At 45.6% G+C, this 12,628-nt stretch overlaps 1 protein-coding gene across 1 annotated transcript in view; it reads right to left on the reverse strand.

The window, feature by feature from the left end:
• The window catches only part of Nsf (N-ethylmaleimide sensitive factor, vesicle fusing ATPase), a 134,217-nt gene that overhangs the window by 77,626 nt on the left and 43,963 nt on the right, over positions 1-12,628 (reverse strand). Inside the window, exon 8 of the mRNA XM_021176539.1 lies at positions 12,237-12,392. Coding sequence (XP_021032198.1) covers positions 12,237-12,392 — 156 coding nt within the window. The remainder of the gene's footprint in view (positions 1-12,236; positions 12,393-12,628) is intronic.

Consider the following 12,628-nt stretch of genomic DNA (forward strand, 5'->3'; position numbering starts at 1 on the left):
CACACAGGTAAGCGGTGCAGCAGCTTAAGGGATAGATACGTGTGCCTTCATATGCACCACTGTTCAGTCACTGAAGCAGAAACAGGACCCACACTATGATTTGCCCCGAGAGAAAACGAAAGCCAGAGGTGGCGCTGCAGAACTCAAGAGTCACAGTAAATCTTTGAGAATTTGATACATTACTTAATCGCTTCTTTCAAGGTCAAATTACGCAATATTTATAAAATGGTGTGTAGAGGGATTTACCTGTCTAATGTCCCTAAATCCTCCTCTGCTCCCGCCCCTAGCATTGCATCTCCTCTATGAGAGTCCTTTCTCCTTTTAAACACTTACTTAGCATGTGTGTGTGTGTGTGTGTGTGCGCATGCACACGTACTTGCAAGCACATGTGGCACTAACAGAAAATTGCTGGAGTTGGTTCTCTCCCTGTACTACTCGGGTTGCATGGATCAAACACAAGTCGCATGTTAATTCTTTAGGAAACATAACGAAAATCAAGTTCCTTGTAGGCATTTTTAAAGTATGAGAAGCATATTAAACATATCAAAGGTAGATTGCTCTAATAACAAACTGTATGAAACTTTTTGAAATCCTTATCGAGTTGAGGTGGTACTCTTTGAGCTAGCAGCTAAATTCCAGGTGACATTTGTTACCATGACTACTAATTCTTTCTTCTGCTTCTCTTTCTCCAGCACTGTATTCTCTACTGTATCTACCAGTGTCTGTTCCCCAGCTCAGTGTGTCACATATAAGGAACCGACAAGATTTATAGCAGCGGTAGGGCATTTATCAGTCCTCTGGTAGAATGTGACACAGAGCAAATACAAATCAGCCCAAGTTTGAGTTCACAAACAGAAGAGGATCGCCAAGTGTCCCCTTGACTACCCATCAACAAACACTATTCAGAATGGGTAATTACAAAACAGCCTGAGAAGATAATCCCGGGTGTTAACTTTTCTCAACAGCAAGGAAAGTTTAAGATGAAAAGGAAACACCTCAACACCCGATTAAAGGGATTGGCTTATACATTTTTGCCTTTTATAGAGCTACAATGTTTGCCAATGTTGTTATAGCAAGTAGAGCCCATGGAGTGTAAGCAAGATACCAGGTTAGAAAATTTTCACACTAGTGCTACCCTGACAATGAGCCTAACAAGAAATGCTTTTGTGGGTAAAGACACAAGGCTCAGAGTTTGGGGGGCTAGTGCCCTGAAGCAGTTCCAGGTTCAGGGTCACACAAGTGACAAGCAGTAAAGGAAGACTCTAAGCCAACCTTCTGTGGTACCTAAGGATTAACCACTAAAGGGCATGCATACACACAATCTTTCTCATGGGATTGTTTTTTTTAAATGAATAAATAAATAAAATGCTATACATGTTTTATCATGGGGGGAAAAAGGCCAAGATACATTATTTAAAACAAGAAGACACAGAACAGTAGTTATTTAAAAGAAAGAAAGAAAAAACGCCTCTACACGAGTAGAGAGAGCCAAAGATTCATGGGTGTATAAATATTCGTGAAGGGGTCTGAAAACACCCCCTGATGTTACAGGGACTATTTCTGATAGGAACTGGGGAGGACACAACGGAGATCTGACTGCACATAGACACTGCTTTCCGGGGATGCATGGCTTTTATAGTCTGTAACGCTCCAAATGCATGGATGTGCGTATGGCTAGTGTGCTGTGCCCTCCCCGCCCTGAGCGGATGTTGTGACACTTGAACTCTGTTCTTCTAACACACATACCCTCACCTCACACACACACACACACACACACACACACCACCTCCAACACACACACACATGAAAAGCCATTGCCAAAGAAATCAACAGCAGTTGAGCGATGCCTAAGGAAACTTGCCCCCTTCTCATTTCTGGAGTCAGACCCACCTGGAACGAATCCATGAAGTCTTTCCTAGGTGAAAACGGAATGGAGGAGAACCTCCTCAGACTTAGTGGGGAACCAGAGCCATCCTATCTCCTCTGACTTGTAAAGCACAGGGTTCCGCGCCGCTCTTCCTACGCATGTGTGCTTTACCACATGGTCTTCCTCACGGACCTGGCTCAATGTGTCTGTGCTTTCTGCACGGCTGCTCTGGGACTGGAAGCCTCTTGAGGGGAGAGCAGGACTGTGAGTGTTCTACTTAGTCTGGATTAATCAGGCTACTGGCCCTTACTCATTTCTAGAAAACATATGGCTATGTAATAAGCAACGTAACACAACACAGCGGTGCATAAAAGAACACTCGAGGTGCACAGGAAGCACGCTAGGACCAGAGCAGTCTGCAAAAAGTCAGATCAAAGCCGAGGCCTGGAGGATGAACAAGAACTGATGTCAAGAAACGATGGTCAAAACATGCCCCAAGATACAGAGGGAAGAGACGGTAGCGCAGCAAATTAGATGCACTGAAAATAGCGCACTCTGGCTGGAACCCAGCGTGTGGGGGGAGGGGTGCGGGCCCAGATGAGGCAGGAAAGTTTGGCAGCTGCCAGAACACTCAGGGCTTGTAAACTGTGCAAGGAGTTACGGGGCGCTGCTAAGGAGTTTGAAGCAGTGGATGGCAGGATCAGACTTGCCCTTTTATTAAAAAAAAAAAAAAAAAAGACTCTGGTTCCAGTGTGGAGAATGGATTAGAGAAGAGCAGGGCAGCTCACGGTGATTCAGGCAACAGTCCTGAAGGAAGAGCAGCAGGGTGAGGTGCGAGATGTGTGCACCTGAGACACTGAGGGGCAGCACCAAGGGCCTGTTCTATGACTGACTGGAAATGGGCAGAGGCGAAGGAGGGGAGCTGAAGAGGAGGTCCCAGCTCCGAGCTATCACACCTCCAGGAAACACACCTCCAAAGTGGAAGTATGGTGGGGAAGGAAGCAAGGCTGCAGTGAAAGGCGTTTAATCTAGGATTTACTGCACGGTGGTGACATAACCAATAGATTAGGTCTGTGAGAACCTGAGCTCTAAAGCAGGACAGAAAGAACCCACTTATTTAAGGGTTACAGCATCAAGACATTGATGAACACTTTTGAAGTGGACAGGATCCATCTTAGGAAGAACATAAAGAAGAGATCTACGACTGAGAATCCCTCCCCACCACCACACACACACACACACACACACACACATCTTAGGGAACACGAAGGGGATGGGAAGGGATGCAGGGAGGTAAGAGAAGCCAAGTTAAGGGCATGACAGTGCCAGTGTGTTAGTAATTCCTAAGTGCGTGCAGGCTGATGCTGGCCAGATTTAGTTGTCAGGAGATCTTCAGCTCAGCCTCCTGCTCTTTTTAGTGTTGAGAAGATGTGTCATGGCCTCTTCCCACTGCCCCACATCTAGATCCGTGTGACTTCCTTATTCCCACATCTTCTCACAAGACCCGAGTGTCACTTCCAAGACGGACACCCACGGTGCCTAATCACCAAGTTCTGCCAGCCTCGCCTTCCCAGGCTTCCCAGCTGTTTCTCTTCCCATCCCTGCTGGTACCGTTCTAGCCAAGGCTCTGCACACCACACCACTACATGAGCAGACGCCACGGTCTCCCAGGCCACTCAGCAGTCCCTTCCAGTGATCCGGTCGCACAGGAGAACCGTTAACAGTTACCCTAGAGGACTAACTTTAATTGACTTCCCATCACTGTCATTTGTTCAGTCAATCTCATTCACCTGATAAATGTCCACTTAGATGTATGACCGTGTTTCTCCCATCATCTAAACTACCTGGGGTCTACTAATTTCTTTTAAAACTTTCAACAATACTTTTATAAAATACAATTTGAAACATCATGGTGATGTTAAATCGCCACAAGCATTTCTAGATGCTTGCTTCCTCTTGGTCTCTCAATGTTTATCTTAGGTCAGAGGTGGTGGCACATGCCTTTAATCCCAGCACTCAGGAGCCAGAGGAAGGCAGATCTCTGTGAGTTCAAGACCAGCTTGGTCTACAGAATGAGTTCCAAGACAGCCAAGGCTGCACAGTGAAACCCTGTCTTGAAAATACAAAAATAAGGGGCTGGAGAGATGGCTCCGTGGTTAAGAGCGCTGGCTGCTCTTCCAGAGGTTCTGAGTTCAATTCCCAGCAATCACATGGTGGCTCACAACCATCTGTAATGTGATCTGATGCCCTCTTCCGGCATGCAGGTGTACATGCAGATAGAGCACTCACATACATAAATGAACAAACAAATTATCTTATTGTGGAGCAGTAACAGTGGTGGACTACACTCCAAACAGATGGGTGCAGACAACTCATGGCAGTGTGCCTATGGCCTTCAAGGCCTTTGAGCACTGAGAGGGGGGTTCTGCCGGCAGGCTGAGACATTCTTTAACTGACATGGGGTGGGGGTGGGGGATAAGGAAAGACTTTCTCAGGGGAAAGGTGCTGCTAAAAATCCTATGATATGTGATACACAGGGCAGGTTCCTTACAGCAAAGAATTACCCAGTCTGAAGTACTTACAGGGCAAAGGTTAAGGAAGCCTGCCTTAGGAGTGTGACCCAAACAATCACAGTATGTTAAGCTTGCCGGAGCAAGCTGGGGGTGGCAGCGCACGCCTTTAGTCCCAGCACTTGAGAGGCAGAGGCAGTTGGATCTCCGAGTTTGAGGCCAGCCTGGTAGACAGAATGAGTTCCAGGACAGCCAAGCCTACACAGAGAAACCCTGTCTCAAAAAACAACAACAACAACAAAACCCCAAAAAATAACAACAAAAAGAAGGGCAGAGCAGCTGGGTTTTAAGTACATCGACAGCCCAGAAGTAAAGAGGCCAGAATGTCCAGAAGGTTATGTAAGGGACAGAAAGGTTATCAGATTCACAGATTCCCACAGCCCAGCTTCAACGTGACACCTTGACTTTTGAATCTTGATATCCTTGCTCCGCACCCCAGGACTGCTAAATGCTCTGAGCTTCCCACTGTCTACCTTGCTTACTATGTTCCCCTTACGGACAGCAACACCTGCCTTCTGCCATCCAAGGCCTCTCGCTCAGGCTCTCACTCTCCATGGAGCCTGAGGTCACCTTCCTCGGGTCCCTGGTGACTTACATCCTCGTCACTTGGTTGGGACACAATCACACGCTGGCTGTGACATCCTTTAAGGGGTCTGTTGTTTAACTTGACTATGCTCTGCCTCTAGGTTGACTGCTTACATAAGACAACTTCTCTGACACAATGTAGCAATCACTTCCTGCACTATGCTACAACTGGTGTGTTAAAAAGCGGCAGTCTACATTGAGTATACACTGCAGTCTTTGTGTGTCCAGGTGGCGCCATCCTGAGCACACAGGGCTGCTAGAGAGCTGCGTACAGAGCGCAGGGAAGCTGGCTTCCCTGATGAATGATTATCTGAATGATTAACCATGCCAGGGCTGAAAGTGCTTTGGCTAATTCAAAGGCTGACTCCTCCAAACTGGCTTCAGGGAGACCCACTCCCGTGACTTCTCATGGTGGGCTTTCACTAAAGAACAACAACTGAGGCCAGAAGGGGCTCAAACCTGCCCCCACTGTTTACTGGGGGTCTTGGAGTAACTCCTTCTCTCTCTGAGCCTCAGTTTCTTGCTCCATAAAATGGGAACAGTACTACAGTAGATGCCTCCTAAGGTTGTTAAGAGGATTAAATACTTTAATACACAAAATACAAGCGAAGTACTCGGAACAGGGTCTCCCGCTTCACAAGCATGAGTTCTCAGCGGCGGTGGCACAAGACAGAAGAGACCCTGCTTCACTGAAGGGTCACAGGGAGCCGAGCCCTCAGGAGGCATCTGAATATTGAAGATGAATTTGGGCACAGTTTTGCAGTTGTCAGAAATTCTGCTCTCCCAAGCCATCCTTCTCCCAGTCTTTTCTCCCCCATGCTTCCTTAGCCAGCTACCTAAAGACCTCCACAAAAATATTTGCTCACCCATTTGGAGAGAAGACATAGGACTAACATCCATCACTATGTGGGAATTACTGGGAACAAGCAGGTGACAGGAAGTTATTACCCATCAAAAAACCCTTTCTCCTGACAGCAGAGCAGGACAGGGGTCTTGTCTGCTCTGTCACTCAGCCACCAGGATCCAGGGAATCTGGGCCTGGAACCCTATGTGCTTTGTGGAGGCCACACACGACAGTCCTGTGCTCAGATGCCTTTCTGTTCTAAGGGTCATCCTAAGAGAAAGCCTGTGCCGGTATCTCATCCTGGGATAGAGCCTGTGCCGGTATCTCATCCTGGGATAGAGCCTGTGCCNGTATCTCATCCTGGGATAGAGCCTGTGCCGGTATCTCATCCTGGGATAGAGCCTGTGCCNGTATCTCATCCTGGGATAGAGCCTGTGCCNGTATCTCATCCTGGGATAGAGCCTGTGCCGGTATCTCATCCTAAGAGAAAGCCTGTGCCAGTATCTCTCTGCTAGCTTTAAAACTGTACAGTAGAGACACAAACTCCTAATAAGGAGGAGAGCAGGGCTGGGTATGGCGGCGCATGCTTTTAATGCCAGCTCTCAGGAAGGAAGGAAGAAGCAGACAAAGCTCTGAGAGTTCAAGGCCAGCCTGGTCCACAGAGCAAGTTCCCAGACAGCCAGGGCTACACAGAGAAACCCTGTATCAAAAAACAAACAAACAAATAGTATTTGCTCAAAATAAACACAGAAAAATAGAAAAGAAACAAGGTCTCTGTTTGGTCCTCATCCCTTCTAGAGGTAAACATTTCCTTCCCATTCATTGTGTCCTTAGGGCCTTTTATATTTCATTTGTTTTACTTTTTGTTTTTTGTTTTGTTTTTGTTTCTGGAGACAGGGTTTCTCTGTGTAGCCCTGGCTGTTCTAGAACTCGATCTGTAGACCAGGCTGGCCTCCAGTTCAAGAGATTCGTGAGCCTTTGGCTCCCAAAGGGGTGGGTGTGCCACCACTGCCCAGCTTGTCTGTTTTACTATTGCATGTCAGTACTTTCCAGGGCTGTGCTCCACAGCCCACCTAGTCAGTTCCTTCCTGGGGCACATTTGGGTCAACTTTTAGAAGATTTAAGACATTTGTTTGCTGGCTTGTCTGGCTGTTTGCTGCTATTGGGGATTGAACCTACGACTTGATAGCATGCTGGTCTAGCTAGCCCTCTCTCACTGAGCTGCATCCCCCAGAGATTACACTTCAGCTCTGTAATTACTCAGTTATTGGCAACACCACTGTAACCAGGAAGTCCGACCCACCATGTACTCTACCTGTGACTGCTTTGCCAAAAGATTGATTTTTCAAGTCTGTTTATAAACTTCAAAACCCTGGATGAATCGGAATACAGTCTGACTTGGAGAGACAGATGCAGCTGCATTGTTCCTATTCAAGTATAAATAGAATCTAAAAGTTAAAAATCGTAGGATTAGGTGTTGTGCGCCACGTCTCTAATTCTAGCACTCGGAAGACTGAGGTAGGTGGTTCACATTTGAGGCCAGTCGGCTGGCGCCACACAATCATTTCCAGGCCAGCCTGGGCTATAAAGGAAAGGGAAGGAAGAAGGAAGAGTGGAAAGGAGTGGGGAGGAGGGGAGGCAAACAATGGAGGAAAAAAAATCCAGGGTAAACCAAATTTCTACCTGCAAAAGGCTACTACGGCACCTCTCGGAGCTCTGTTTCAGGCACGTGCCTTTGCCTCTGGCCTGCAGTAGAGACGGTGAAGTTGCATGATCATAAACTATTTTCTTTTAATTAGAAAAGAAAAAATGAAAAACCTTTCTAGCGATCCTGACCCAAAGTGAGAATTAGTAAGTCTTGCATTCCTTAAATCCAGAGCAAAGGCTGGGAGAGAAATCTGCATCTCCCCACAGTAAGCAACTGCTTTCTCCTCCTCTGCTAATAAATTACAGGCAGACTTGAACAGATGTCAGGTTGGCATTCAAAACCTAAAATATAGCTGAAAAGCAAGTTATGACTAATACAAGGGAAAAAGATGAATGTCAGAAACCTTCATTTTTTTTCCTCCCCTTTTTTCAAATTTCAGATAAGCTCTTTAGCCTCAGGGCTCCGTTTACAGAGCCCAGGAGTTCGCAGAGATGTCTTAACCCCCATTTAAATTGCAACCTCTCCTCCTGAGTGCGGGTGTGAAATGCATTCCCAGACTGTCAGTGTTTATGTTAATCTTAGCGAGAACTCCCCTTCTCCACAATATGGCGCTCACAGAGCTCCTGAGCCCTTTCTTCCCCAATGTCTTATTTGTGATGTTCTTAGCATTTGAGAGATTCTGGGTGTGACTGACGGGCCCCTTACAGTCTCTCCTTCAGAGGAGCTGCAGTCTCACTTCCACCAGAGGGGAGCTGCTTGCCTCTTGAATTTCAAAAGAAATCTTAAGCATGAAGGTTGGAAATGGACTTAGTCAGGGAGGGATAGGGAAAGGGGGACAAAGAGAATGGATTCTAAGAGTGGGTCAGAAGTCCTTAGGAAAGGGCAGTGCCTCTATGACTCTGGGCCCCTACAACCTTTCACTGGCTCTCAAGACACAGCCCCTCTCTGTGGGGAGATGTGAACCTCTCCCAGGGTGCTGTTCAGAGCCGCTGGTGACTTGTTAGCTGATATTTCAGTGCTCCTAACGAGAATGTATTTATTCTCTGGCTCTAACATTTACTAGGTTATTGCTAGGGATGCTGAAAACGAGGTTTCTTTGTAGAAACACCCTGTGCGAACATAAGCGCTGCAATGACAAGTGAGGTGACTCATCACTCATTTATCAATCCATCCTGACTGTTCCCCACAAAACTGCATACAAGAGGTAAGCGCAGTAAATGTCTGAACAGGACATCTGAGAATGCTCATGGGCAGCCATTAGCACTGAGCTCACTCACCTAACCTTCCCAGGTTAGCTTCTGGTGTTCACACTGCTAAGCTACACGCTGCTATGGTGGTACAAATGGTGGCGCTGTTATCCTGGGTAGGAAGGACTTAAAGGACTGCTGATTAAGGATTTCCTTAGTTTGTGTGTGGTGTTGTTTGGTTGGTTTGGTTTTTTGAGAGAGGCTATCACCATGAGGCTGGGACACACTCTACTTGATCTTCACTGGGTGTCAGATATAGCTTTAGTTTCCACCACGTCCAAGAAAGATCTGCCCTGCTTGGGTCTGAGTGAGCCTAACTGCTACAGATGAGAAAGAAAAGGAAAAGGAAGCAGACTGACTAGACTGATCAGACAGTAACAGAAGGCTGATATTTGCCAGAGCTGAGCCCTCTCTATTCCCACACATGGCCGTTGTCCCTCAGGCTCTAGAACTTTATGTGACTTATTTTCTCTTTAAGGACCTCCTCTGTGTGTGTGTGTGTGTGTGTGTGTTGTTGTTGTTGTTGTTGTTGTTGTTGTTGCTGTTGTTTGTTTTCTCTGTGTATCAGAGCCCTGGCTGCCCCGGAACTCACTTTGTAGACCAGGTTGGCCTCAAACTCACAGAGATCCATCTGCCTGCCTCTGCCTCCAAAGTGCTGGGATTAAAGGCATGCACCACCAAGCCCAGCTAGGATTTCTTGAGTTTTAACTCTATAAAAAAATATTTTAGAAAGCAGGAAGGTATACTCCAAGATAAAAATGCTAGCCTGGAACCATGAGAGCTGTCTGCAGGAATATAACCTCACCTGCTCTCAGGCCTACCCCATAACTGTGTCTCCGCTTAAACCCGTTGGTCACCACAATAGTCTAATCTGAGGGTCTCTGTCATTTTTGTCTTAATCTCTATTTTCAATTTTCACTTTTTAGAAGAAAATATGAAATTTACAACCAAATGAAAGATATGTTACCTAAAGACGTAACCATCAGTGACACAATGGCCAGGAAAATAACTTATCGGCTCACTTTCTAAATTAGAAACCTTGCTATACATATAAAGTTGTGTGCACACATGCAAAACAAATCTAACTAACATTCTAATTACATTCCAGAGTTCACGGGAGAGACCATCTGTGGAGAATAAAGCTTTCAGTTACAAATGCCTGACAATCTACAGAAATTATGATTTACTAAATACTTTTTCCTCATTTGATTGATTTAACTCATCTTACCCTGTCTAGTTATTAAACCCACAAGATATATTATTAAATCTACTTAATGAACAAAGACTGAAAAAAAAAAATCAGCCAATTTTCTTTCCACCTCACAGAGGAAGGAACATAAAACACGCCTCCATGAACACATGTGACTTTATTTCTATTTGGCTTGGCTGTCATCGAAGCGCAAGTGTATGTTTGCTTCTTATGTCGAGCGTTTTAAGTTTGCCAAGTCAATGATCAGCATTAACCACATTCTGCTTGGAGGGCAATGGGAGGCTTTATTAATTCCCCCAAAATTTAAAGGAAAAGGGGAACCTCAAGAAATGATATCCACATAAAAGATAATTATTTCTCAGACATCAAACCTTTAAATTAAGGAGAGCAGCAGAGTTTTGTTGTTTTTGTTCCTTTTTTTTTTTTTTTTTTTTTTTTTTTTTTTTTTGGTTTTTGAGACAGGGTTTCTCTGTGTAGCCCTGGCTGTCCTGGAACTCACTTTGTAGACCAGGCTGGCCTCGAACTCAGAAATCCGCCTGCCTCTGCCTCCCGAGTGCTGGGATTAAAGGCGTGCGCCACCACGCCCGGCTCCTTATTTTGTTTTTAATTCAGCTCAAAGTCCAGGTAGCTTGACAGCAGGCTGCTATTTAAATTAAATGATAATTCGTGCTTCTTGATGGAAGAAAGTCATGGCAGGGTACTTTTAAAAGAATAAAACTTTGTGTGTGTGTATCTTAAAATAGTGTTAAGTGTGATAAAAAAAAACAAAAAACAAAAAACAAAACCATAAAAGAGGCTTTGGATAGCAACACAAACTTCAGATCCACAGCCCTTGTTCATTTCTTCTAAAACACATCAAAGCCAGATCAAATCCGGGGCAAACAACCACCTGCTTGCTTCAGTTACAGCTGGGAGGTGGCGCACCAGCACAGCATCCTCCCGCAGCAGCTGCTTTCCTGCTGGTTGGCTGGACCCCACAAACAGTAAGACACACAGCCCTTTCCCCCTCCCAGGTACAAATCCTCCGCAAGAATGACAACCAGCGGCAACCAACACGGAGAATCTGCCCACTGACTCCATATTACCTAAAATATATTTAAATAATATTTCCAAGTCTTCATCAAAACACCATAAGGATTTACTGAGCCTCAAAACACACATTATTGGGCAGTGAACTGCTATATTTCTTCCAACTTTCCAAATTAGAGTCTGGGTTTTGTTTTTTTTTTTTTTTCCTTTTCTTTTCTTTTTATGGATTTGGCCTTTGTATCTTCCAGATAAGAAGTATGTCACTGCCATTTCAAGGTGTATAAAACTCAGGTGATGAGGGTCTCTGTCATTTTGTCTTAATCCAATTCTAAACTCGACCTTTACCCAGCGAACAGGTGTGTGCTGTGCTCGTAATTGACCAGAGTGAGCAACCGGGCAGAAAAGAAGCCGACACAGCCGGCTACTGTGACCCGGCGCTTCGTGCCTGGAGAGCACCTCTTGTCCACCGTGATGAATATACTCTTATCTCCCGGTAGCAATTTAAAGAGAGAGAATGGGGGAGAGGGGAGCAGTACGTGTGTATCCCTCCAGCTTTTTGGATCCTGTTTTCACACTCAGTCTGCAAGAAGCTATGATAAATTCCTTTCTCAGATACTCTGCGGCTCACACTCTAATCCAACCAATGATATGGATTTGAAAACTGTCCTGAAGGTCTTTCTACTGGGCAAAGAAAATCACTTCATACAGATAAATTAAATAAACTGTCAAGAGCAAACTGACAAATGATGAGAGTATTTCTTCACGTGCGGTATGGAGACTCCCATATGTCTCCTGCATTTGTCTCTGGGCATCAGACTTATCTCATTAAAACCCTTGCCAATTATCCATTTACTCGAGGGAAGTGCTGAGCGCGACCGTAAGGCAGCACAACGTGGCAGCCAGCATCCGTGCAATGTCCTCAGCCGCATGGACCGTGACAGTATGTCAGGTAAACCTGACCCAGGGTGGGTCTTCAGAATGGGGGATCATTTCTAAAATGCCCACGGAAAACCAATGTAACCTACAGATACAATGGAGCAAGTGTAAGCACCATTTCTATTATTTCTCCCATGAGAGTAAATATTTTGAGTTTCTCGTGAAACCTAATGGTTTGGTTTTTTTGTTTGTTTGTTTTTTGTTTTGGGTGCATTTGAAAAGTCACTTCAAAACTCTTGAGAAGAGCATCTCATTACCTCCATGCTTCCTTGGGAGTGGAAGGCTTGGTCAGAAACTCACCCATCTGCTCCACGATCTCTGGGGGGAATACCCGAGAAGCAAATGCTCTTCGGAAAATGTCTGAGAACTCCTTATCCAGACCGCCGATCCCCATTTTCTCAAAGTTCCAGTCGGGATTGATGATGGACTGGCGATTTTCCTTGGTTTTAGCTTTGCCTGTGACAAACAAGTAGACCCACATTTGTGAGGGCAGCAGCATGGGTAAGCATAGGAAGGACAGACGCCCGGACTTAAGCGAGCTGACACATGGCTATGACGTCAAGGTGGACGGCACGCTCTTGGAGGACTGTCTAGTGGGAAGGGTAAGACCAGCTTTCCAATCTTGCCTGGTCACCATTCATGGTCAGTAATAAACTTCCAAACCCAACCAAACCGGTGCTCCCTCCTCTAGG

This window comes from Mus caroli, chromosome 11 (genome assembly GCF_900094665.2).
Source record: "Mus caroli chromosome 11, CAROLI_EIJ_v1.1, whole genome shotgun sequence".
In the NCBI taxonomy this organism is placed as follows: Eukaryota; Metazoa; Chordata; class Mammalia; order Rodentia; family Muridae; genus Mus; species Mus caroli.